We start from the raw sequence: 10,330 nt of genomic DNA, 5'->3' as shown, positions 1-10,330 counted from the left end.
GGAATGGAAATCCCTCAGTGTGGGATTTCCTCCACCAATTGGACACTATGGGTGGAGCAGGAAGTAGGCGTAGGTGTGCAAATAAAATCACGACAATAGGAAAAAGGACCTAAATTCAGTATACAACTATAGACAGGCCTCAATGTGAGACCCTTCCTGAGAACTAGAAAGGACATTATGAGGAGGATACTTAGTGCTTCAATGGAACAGCGCCTCCTCCAGGGATACTGAGAACCTCTTGGAAAAGGGTGAAGCAGGTAATAACCCCCATATAGACAGGCCCTCTGGGTTCCGTAGTTTTATTGGATGGTTTATTCCTAGACTAGGAGTAAGTGAATCAGAAAAGGCAGTTATCAGTATAGCAGCTACATGTGGGAAATCAAGAACTCAACTATGGATGCTATTCTTGGATTGCAGACAGAGGTATCCTCTCTTAGTCAAGTAGTATTGCAGAAAGGAATGGCTCTTGATCTCCTGACGGCCAAAGAAGGAGGGGTGTACGCTATAATCAATCAAAACTGACGAAACTCAAAGAAAAGAAACAGATGTGCACACTAAACTATGGGAATAAATTCAGGTGATCCACCAAGTTATTTTGGATAACACCTCATTTGGATTTACAGAACTGTGGAGCAGATTAACCAGTTGGTTACCGAGCTTTGCCTGGCTAAAGCAACTCTTCAAGGCTTGTGTAGTCTTACTCTTTCTTGGAATATTCGTATGTGTTGTTACATTGTTTCTTGAGTATGTTTAATGGAAACAGCATAAGATACACTAAAAGATGGAAAGCGGGACGTTCTTCATAAATCCTGAGGTGAGAATGGTGTCATCTAGCGACGTGACAATTGCTAGATTGTAGAAAAGGGGGGAATTGATGTGGGACTATTTCTTTAGAATTGTTTCGGAATTATGTACTAGGTAAGGAGGTGTAGAGCAGAAAAAGTGACGCAGACGCTTCGGGGGGGACGTCAGAGGGGGGTTGACTCACCCTTCCTAGCAGCAGCCTGGAGAAGGGGGAGGTGAGCCGAGGAACGCATCTCTCGCACCGCTCCAGGCACTCGTGCTCACTTACTGGTTCCTTGCTGTGCCACTACAGCAAGGAATAAGAGCTGCAAGCCACAGTAACTCAGCAGTTGGGGTGGAGAATATTATAACTTCTTGGAACCAGTGAATATCTCCTCCTATACTAAGGGTAATATCAGAATAATCTACACCTCCTTTCTTAGAATCAATCGTAATATCCTCTCCTATTCTTGCATATGTGTAACTTGTCTCTATAAATATCCTTAAACTGTCCTTTTACGGTGTGCATGTTAGGAGAGGCTACTCCCTCAGTACCCAGAGTGTGTGTGCAGTGCTGTAACTCAAAATATACCTGCTTTATAACCACTTTGTGGTTATGGAGTTTGATTTTCCACAAGTCATCCTGTTCAGGCCATGATCTGTGTTCTTCCACACATATGGAAGTTCTGTTTAGCCTTGAGTGAGACAGAAGTGAGAACACTTGGAAGAATCTGGTGAACCATGTCCCAGACTAGACTAGGGTGGGCTTCTTTGTTAGCTTCCTTGTTTGTTTTCTTTTTCTTTTTCTTTTTCTTTTTTTTTTTTTCTTCTCAAGAGCAGAGTCAGAAGAGGATGTGTTGACCTCCTCTGCCATAGGGATACTGGCCCTTTTGTTACAAAACCATTGCTTCCTAGAAAATTTTGATGTGAGCGGAGGAAATAATTTTGGTCATGCGTGCAGCTGGGTTACCAGCACAAAGGAAAGAGATGCAGCTGTGATCATGGCAAAGTTCAGAGGAACATCCCCTGCAGAAAGATGCGTAGAGTTTAAACATTGCCAAGTGAAACTTGGAGCCACTTTTGCCCCAGAGAAAATGCAATAGAAAAGGAAGCAGTCTTCTCCGGACACAAACCCCCGGTTACCCCGAGGGCGGTTCCTTCTGGGTGACCTTAAAGTCTGTAGATCTACATAAGTGAACAGCAGAGCTGGCCCTCGTACACAGAGAGCTTAACCATGCTCATGCCTTGCAGAGAAGACCGAATTGAGAAAGCAGGATAGGAAGTTGTTAGCAATAGAAGTCACTCGCTCAGTGAGGAGAAACGTGCCATGAGTGCCATGGGCAGCGCTCAGTGAGGAAGTGAGCCAGCTGCAGGGAGATGCTGGCCTCGAGAGCAGGGCAGCCGGAGATTGCCTCTTCTGGGACCTGCTCACGGGTGAGAGGAGTTAAAGGAGCGCCAGGACAGCAACGTGGGGATGTGCGACCGCAAGGATGTGCGAATGGCCCCAGCAAAGGAAGCAAAGGGACGGAGCAGAGAGCGACGCTTCATTAGCGTGACAAAACACAGCCCCCATCCTCCCCTCTCTCCCACGGGTGCAGATGTGCCACGAGAACGAGCTGTGAAACTGCCCACGGCCTGGCAGCCGGCTCGGGGCGTGCTCGCTGTGGGAATTGCTGCCCGGCACCTGAGGCTGTGCCGAAGCGGCCAGAGCCTGGCTGGAAGCCATCCGGGCAGCACCGCGGCAGCAGGAGGTGCAGCAAGGCCGTCCTGCGGCCAGCTCCGGGCTGCGGGCACTCGGCATCCCCTGCTCTCCCAGGAGCGACTCCCAGGAGCCCGGTTGCCTGCGCCAGAGGTGGGAGCAGCCTGCTCCGCACCCGAGGTAGGTGCCCCTCGTGGCTCGTGCAGAGGAGCTGCAGGCATTTTTCTCTTCCAGGTGAACGCCGTTTCGAGGCAGGGACTGGGGAGGGCTGCAGCACTCGTGCAAACCCCTCCCGAGGCTTTTGTTCGGGCTGTCCCGGCAGCCGCAGATGCCTTTAGCGCTCAGCTGCGGGCCCTGAGCACGTCCAGCATTGGCGCCAGCTCCGGCACTGGGCCGTGTGATAGATGCTGGAAAGCTGACAGCCTGTGGGCTGACTGGAGAACGCGCCCGAGCAGCAGGTCAGTAAAGTGCAGCCCGGGCTGCCCAGTGCAAAGGGCGCACGCTGTTGAGAACGGGCCCTGGAAGTGAGCGCAGGGTGCGTGCTGAGCTGGATGGGGAGCAGCGCCCCCTGGGGGGGGGGAGGAGGGAAATGCAGCCGCCGAGGCATTCTTGGTGCAAGGAGGGAGCGGGGTTCGTTTAGCTTGGAGAAGAGAAGGCTCCGGGGAGACCTCATTGTGGCCTTCCAGGACTTGAGGGAAACGCATAAACTGGAGGAGGACCGACTGCTTACACGGGTGGATAGTGACGGGACAAGGGGGAATGGTTTTAAGTTGAGACAGGGGAGATTCAGGTTGGATATTAGCAGGAAGTTTTTCACCCAGAGGGTGGTGACACACGGGAAGAGGTTGCCCAGGGAGGTTGTGGATGCCCCATCCCTCGATGCATTCGTGGCCACGCTGGATGTGGCGCAGGGCAGCCCGGTTTGATGGATGGCAACCCTGCACACAGCAGGGGGTTGAATCTAGGTGGTCACTGTGGTCCTTTTCAACCCAGGCCCTTGTATAATTCTATGATTACCTTCAGATATTCATTGTAACACAACCCCTTAGAAGCTCAGGAAGCTCCAGACTAATGTTGGGTCTCTTAAAGAAGGTCTGTGTCAGCAAGGTGTCTTGACATCAAGCTGAGAGGGATCTCTGTACAGGTGTGACCTCAAGAGACATCCCTGATTGTGGGGAGCTCCTGTTGTGCACCCAATGCTGTGCAGGAGGGCTCAAGGGGCGCTTGGGCTGCTCCCTGTTTAGGGGTAAGATGACTGACTCATTGCTCTGCATTGCCTTTAGGCATACAGTTCATGTACCCTCAGCTGTTGAACCGGGTGTCAGTGCTTTCTGCCCCCCAGTTTGAGTCAGCTGTGTGATTTGTAATCAGCTGTAGCTAGAGTGCTGCCCGTGCTGTTGCTGCTTGTGTTCCTGTGCAAGGCCTGCTGTGCCATCCCCCAGGCAGTGTCCTGCAGATGGGCTGTGGAGGGCTGGGCTGGGGCAGGGACTGCTGCGTTCTGTCACAGCTCCCCTGCCATTTCTCTTGTCCCTGCAGGCTCCAGTTCGACTTTTCCTTCCGGCCGTGATCATCTCACCTGCAGGAGAGCAGCAGATGGCCGCAGCACATCCGTGTCAGGTAGGGGCTGGGGGCAGCAGGCAGGAGAGGGCGAGGGGCGAGGGATGCGAATGCCGGGGGAGAGGGAGGTGCCCTCATGCAGCACGTGTGTGCTGGGGCCAGAGAAGCGGCTGGGACGGGAGTTTGTGTCCTGTGCGAGCTGCTTCCCTGGGCCTTGGCTGTTCCCAGCAAGGAGCCTCTTTGCTTGCAGGAGCCCGTGAGCTTTGCGCAGGTGGCCGTGTATTTCAGCAGGGAGGAGTGGGCGCTGCTGGACCCTGCGCAGCGAGCGCTCTACCGGGACGTGATGCTGGAGACGTACCAGTGCGTGGCCTCGCTGGGTGAGGGCTTTGCTGCCTTTCCTCCTCGTTAGGGCACCTTTGGCTGTGCAGAATGAGCCTCTGCAGGCAGGGCCTAGAATAATAGCTGTGCAGTTACATATTGATAACGACGACAGCAACAAAGGAAACACTGAGAAGTGTGAGTTTCAGGAGGGGTTAGTATGCACGGCAGACTCATAAATGCCCCAGGGTCGGTGCTGGCACGCGGGCATCATCCAGGAGGGAGAAAACCAGCCCTTCTGTCAGTGCGCTGCACGGTGCTACCAGCTCCGGCTCATACACGACTCCCTGGTTTGTCCTTTAACATGTAGGATTTTGCATTCAGTTGCCATAGGCATTTTGATGCCTTCTTCATTGATATATTCTCAGAAAAGAAACAAGGTGTTCATTCATAATTTTCAGAGTTGTGAAAGCATTCTTTGCTCGAAAGGAAGCTGTGGGCCAGTATCATTCAGGCCCAAAGTGTGGTTTCTCCCTGGGGAGGGACAGAGAGTGCAGCTGTTGAACAGGCACTGTGCCAGAAGGATGGAAATGTTCTCATCTCCCCTGTTTCTCTCGTAGAAGCTCCACTTGCAGCCCCCAGACCCGTGGTGATCTCCCTGCTTGAAGGAGGAGAAGAGCCCTGGATCCCAGATGTGCATAGCCCTGAGGCCGTGCCAGGAGACCTCAGCCCAGGTGAGGTGGTGGAGGGAAGAGGTTTGGGGCAGGAAGAGCCATCTCTGTGTTTTATTTTGGGCACTGTGTGCTATTTCTGGATTTCCTCTTTCATCCAGCAGGAATCGGGATTACAGAGGTATTGGAGGATCAGCAGGAAAGTGGTGTGGCTGAAAGGCGATGCAGTAGTGCCTGTGTGGAAGAAATCAGAAGGGATGTCCAAGGAGGCCTGGAGCAAGGTCAGGGTGAGCACATCAAGAAGTCACAGGGAAAGTGTCTGCGAAAGACATCAAGGAGCCCACTGGACTTCAACATAGGTCAAGAGGAGTTTGAAGAACCCAGGAGCAAGGTTGTGTGCCAGAAGAAAAAGCAGAATCCATGCACTGAGTGTGGAAATTGCTTTGAAAAAGATTCCAGCATCATTAACCACCAGTGCATACGCTCAACAAAGAGTCCATACAAGTGCTCTGATTGTGGGAAGAGCTTCAAAAGGAGATCCCAACTCACCTCCCACCAACGCATCCACACAGGAGAGAAACCATTTCGGTGTCCTGACTGTGGGAAGAGTTTCAAAAGCAGTTCTGATTTGAAGTGCCACCAGCGCATCCATACAGATGAGAGACCCTACAAGTGCTCTGAGTGCGGGAAGAGCTTCAAAAGCAGTTCTGCGTTGAAGGTGCACCAGCGTATACACACAGAGGAGAGACCCTACAAGTGTCCTGAGTGTGGGAAGAGCTTCAAAGGAAGTTCTGAATTGAAGCGACACCAGCGCATCCACACAGGGGAGAGACCCTACAAGTGCTCTGACTGTGGGAAGAGCTTCAGAAGCAGTTCCTATCTCATCTACCACCAGCACTTCCACACAGGAGAGAGACCCTACAAGTGTCCTGAGTGTGGGAAGAGCTTCAAAAGCAGTTCTGAATTGAAGCAACACCAGCGCATCCACACAGGGGAGAGACCTTTTCAGTGTCCTGAGCGTGGGAAGAGCTATAAACGCAGGTCTAGTCTCAACATCCACCAGCACATCCACAGCGCACGCAGGCTGTAGAAGCATCTCAAGACGCTGGGAACCTTCAAAAGCAGTTGCAGTCTCGTTACCTACCAGCACAGCCACACAAGGTACAGAGCCTGCAGACACATGAACGTGGGAAGAGCTTCAGCCAGAGCCCCAGCTTGGTGACCAACTATGGCTTTGTGTGGTGATGGACCTTACAAATCCCTTGAGTCGAGGAAGAGCTCTGTGGCCAAACTGAATCCTCTTTTCCTTCTTTCCATGAGAATTATGCGTATTGCTCTCCTCCAGCTGCAGTTGCTTTGTTGAGTGGTCATACAAAGCAGAGTCCAGGGTGGGATGTGTCACAGCCACAGGAAATCCTCTGCCAGGTGGCACATTTCTGCCAGGGCTGTGTGCAAGGAGAGTCACCTCTTACCTTCCCTGTAGAAACTCCTCTGCTGTGGGGCAGCAGGTGAGGACCCAAAGGAGACCTCAGCTGGCCGATATGTCATCAGGAAGGAAGAAATCCTGTCTGCAGGGTGTTTGGGAAGAGCTTCGTCTGGACCTCTACCGTCAGTAGTCCCCAGAGAAGCAACCAGGGGAGTCCCTGTGAGTGCCTTGACTGCAGGAAGAGGTCTGTCCAGAGCTGGGAGCTCAACTGGGAGCACACCAGTGTATCCACGTGAGGAACCCTACAAATGTGCAGCCTGCAAGAAGAGCTTTGGCCACAGCTGGAACCTGCTGAGGTTCCGGAGTGTCTGCACTTGGGTGAAGTCCAATCCGTGCCTGCACCAGTGAGTTCACGTGGCTGGAAGCCTTAGAACTGCCTTGAGTGTGAGAAGGGCCTTGTGCAGAGGGCAGAGCTCCTCGCTGGCCCTGCAGGTGGTGTTTCTGGTGCATCACTGGCACCCTCTGCAGAAGGGACTTAAGCCAGGAGCTTCAGATGGCCTTTCCTTGCTGCCCTAAGCAGTTCTCTCACCATGCCCGCTTTCCTCTTCTGCTCTTCCTGCCAGCAGCTTTTTGATGCCATTTCCTAAGGAGAAGCGGCAGTGTAGGGATGTTCTGTGTGTCTGTGCATGTGTTGCTCTCAGTGATCTGTGAGTGCTCTGATGAATCTGGGAGAAGGGTCAGGAGAGCAGTAATGTGATTCTTGGAGGTTTTCTGAGAACCATTTGTAGTGGAAAGGGAAGGGGGTGAATAAAGTAGCTGAGTTGTTCTGAAGCTTTCTTCACTGTAGTCTTGTTTTTGTTCTGAAAACAAATGTCAGCACGTGGAATGAAGAGAGGGAAAGGTGCAAGCAGGATTTGGTTTTGGTGCCTCCTCCAGCCCAGTGCTTGCTTTTGGGGAGGCATTTCTTTCACACAGCCCCATCATCCTTCCTAACCGTGCTGCACATTGGTTCTGCTGCTCTTCTCAAATGCTTTAATCAGCTGGTCAGAGCAGCTGTATGACGCCAAGCCTTGTTTGTCTGCAATAAAACTCCAAAAAGCTGAGTTTGTTCTTCCTCAGTGCACCATCCCAAGTTTCTGGAGGTGGTGGGAGCAGAAGGCAATGCAAACCCACGCGGTGCACAAGCTGCTCATCCCCAGAGCACAGAGATATCAGAGTGCTCTCCAGTGCGTGCCTGCCTTGCAAGTGATCCCTTTTGAGCTTGAAGGTTTTTGCTTTGTCCTTGGGAAGGTGTGTCTGACATCTCCTGCAGCAGGGCCTTCTCATTTGCTGGGCTCAGATAAAGCTTCTGTGCTTGGAATGCAGCTTGCAGGAATTGGAGTTGATTTTGGTGAGACAATGAAGCTGTTTTTCCATTATTTTATCCTGAACAAATCATCTTAATGGTGGATTTCCCCTCATGGTTTGTCACATGTCATGTTTAGTTGCATTAAGAGGGAACAACCAGCCCCCCGGGTGCCCATGTGCAAGGCTGTTATTTGTTACTTGTTTTTCATGTAGGCATTCAGAGTTGGAGGATCTGTGTGCTGCAGCATCATCAGCATGAGTGAGACATGGTGGGAATGGTGCTGTGAGGAGTGTGCTGTGTGTGATGGATGGCTCTGGGCTCTCTAGGGCGGAGATGCAGGGCAGGTGAGATGGGATGGGGTTGCTGTGTGTACTGGTGGGCTGGATGGAATGGAGCTTACAGTTAGTAATGAATGACATGGTTGAAAGCCTCTGGGTATGGATTGAGGGATAGGGAACTAAAGTGGGCGTCACTGCGGGAGTCTACTATAAGCCACTCAGCCTGGACTACGATACCAATTAATTATTCTTAATTCTTTTACGGAGTGTCTCAAGAACAGCCTTACTTGTGAATGGGTTACCAACTTCCCCGAAATTGAGGGCTGTGCCAGGATCTGATCTGCTCAGATTGACATGAGATATTTGTTTCATTTCTGCTCAGAGCTGAGTGCTGAGTGGTTCATACGCAAGGCTAAGGTGCCTTTTCTGTGCTACAGGATTTCCTTTGGGGACCAGGAATGCAGATCGCCTCGCCTCTGAGTGTATTGACAGAATTTACCCACACGAATGGGTACCTACTCTTCATTTGCACATTTCTCCTCGAAGCAGAGTGAGGCATCTGATCCCAACACCCACAGTGCCACCAACCCCTGCAGTGTCCCTGCTTGTTAGATTTGAGTTTCTCGTGCCAGAAACGGAACTGTCTGCCTAGAGAGGTTGTGGATGCCCCGTCCCTGGAGGTGTTCAAGGCCAGGTTGGATGGGGCCCTGGGCAGCCTGATCTAGTATGAAATGTGGAGGTTTGTGGCCATTCATGTGGCAGGGGGGTTGGAGATTGATGGTCCTTGAGGTCCCTTCCAACCCAGGCCGTTTTGTGATTCTGTGTAACAGCACTGGCAATGCTGGAGGGCCCCGACAGAAAACCAAGGTCTTTGTCCTCTAGGCTGTGGCAGTTGTATCTGCTGCTGAGGCTCAAGAGGGCACGTGTTGTCCTCGTGCCACGGGGGCCTCCTTGCTGCCTTGCAGCCGTATGGGGAGCCCAGTAGTTGTCCTATCATTCTCCCTCACAGAACACTCCACACCCACATCCCACTGACCGTAAGAGAGCCTTGGGCCATCAGTGAGGGACAGGACCACCCTTCCCAGAGGCTGCAGCGATGGCCCTACCCTTCTGTTGCATCAGACAAACCAAGGGCTTTCTCAACCTCAAAGCACCTGCACAGGGCCTTTGCCTGTGATCATGGCCTCCAATTGTCTGCTCTAACACAGCTATGGGGAGGCTTTGTTGGTAATGGCCCCACAGGGACCAATTAATACTCCAACACTCTCCAACATTTCTGGACAGCATTTTAAATGCACCTTCATCATTTGGTTACAGCAGTCTTCTCTCAGTGCCTGAAGTTCACGGACACCACACACGCTGTGGGGCTCACTACAGTGCAGAAAGACCTAACAAGCCATTTCCCTCAAGTCCTGAAGGCTTGAACTGTTCATTAGGGAGGTCACAGTGTTGCAGACAAAGTCTTCAAGGAGCACTGTCCAGAAAAGGGGTTGTCATATTTAAGGCTATTTTTCATTACAGCAGACACAGAGATGTCACTGAGTGCGGCACAACCCCTGTGACACAGATGGCAGCTCCGTCAGGGAGAGGGAGGTACAGCCAGCATGGGGCCAGCATTGTGGGGATCCAAGAGGGAAATGCAGTCAGTGAGAGCTGATAAGAGGATAGAGACTGCACCAGACAAGATGGACTCAGGAACCTCCAAGGGTCTTTCAAGTCTCTTTGTGCCTCAAAGGCTGTACACAGATCTGTCCTGAGTATTTCTTTATTTGGAGAGTTGTCACATATCTGTGGGAAGGCAGCCCTTGCCACTCTTTGGAGGAGAGAACCTATACGTTTGCTGTTTGGGCCATGTCATTCCCTGACCTGCAGCCAGTCCTCACAGGTCACTGCAGAAAAAAACCCCAGGCCCCAAGGTGCAGTGGAAGCTCTCCTCACCTGTGTCTGATCACATTTGTGCATGCAGGTCCTCTTGGTGAATTACCAAAGCAGAGTCCTGTTCCTGAGCCTGGGCTGGATGCCAGAGGTAAGTCACCAGCCTTCATCTCACACTCTCTGCTCATATGTGGTTGTGGTAGTTCAGGAAGGGTTCAGCTTTTCACTGCCCGGTGATTTCTCCTGCACGAGAAGCCTGGGTGCCAGCCAACTGCCCACCTCTCCAGCTTGGCAACTTTTGACCCAAGTCTGAGTGCCACGTCATCAGCTGAGCCCCTTCCAGTCACTGCAGGTCCCTAAGGAAGAGAGAGATCA

The 10,330-nt window shown here is 52.0% G+C and overlaps 1 protein-coding gene across 2 annotated transcripts; it reads left to right on the top strand.

Moving 5' to 3' along the window:
• Positions 1 to 3,980: 3,980 nt before the first annotated feature.
• On the top strand, positions 3,981 to 6,560 carry LOC149913947 (uncharacterized). Of its 2 annotated transcripts, XM_090128174.1 has the most exons (4): positions 3,981 to 4,099; positions 4,290 to 4,416; positions 4,981 to 5,091; positions 5,190 to 6,560. In XM_090128174.1, the coding sequence occupies exons 1-4, from the start codon at positions 4,076 to 4,078 to the stop codon at positions 6,116 to 6,118; spliced, it is 1,191 nt and encodes a 396-aa protein (XP_089984300.1). In that variant the 5' UTR covers positions 3,981 to 4,075; the 3' UTR covers positions 6,119 to 6,560. The 2 variants fall into 2 exon arrangements, with proteins under 2 accessions (XP_089984300.1, XP_089984299.1); XM_090128173.1 differs by lacking the exon at positions 3,981 to 4,099 and having other exon boundaries at positions 4,108 to 4,416; positions 4,978 to 5,091.
• The last annotated feature ends 3,770 nt before the right edge of the window (positions 6,561 to 10,330 follow it).

This window comes from Phasianus colchicus, chromosome 32 (genome assembly GCF_987193195.1).
Source record: "Phasianus colchicus chromosome 32, bPhaCol1.hap1.1, whole genome shotgun sequence".
In the NCBI taxonomy this organism is placed as follows: domain Eukaryota; kingdom Metazoa; phylum Chordata; class Aves; order Galliformes; family Phasianidae; genus Phasianus; species Phasianus colchicus.
This window is presented reverse-complemented; position numbering and strand designations above follow the sequence as displayed.

Excerpts from the sequence above, each read along its gene's own strand:
- LOC149913947 (XM_090128173.1), top strand. The coding sequence starts at position 4,176 with ATGCAGCACGTGTGTGCTGGGGCCAGAGAAGCGGCTGGGACGGGAGTT. Across the intron at positions 4,417-4,977 it reads CCAGTGCGTGGCCTCGCTGG|AAGCTCCACTTGCAGCCCCC; the intron begins GTGAGGGCTTTG and ends TTTCTCTCGTAG. Across the intron at positions 5,092-5,189 it reads GCCAGGAGACCTCAGCCCAG|CAGGAATCGGGATTACAGAG; the intron begins GTGAGGTGGTGG and ends TCTTTCATCCAG.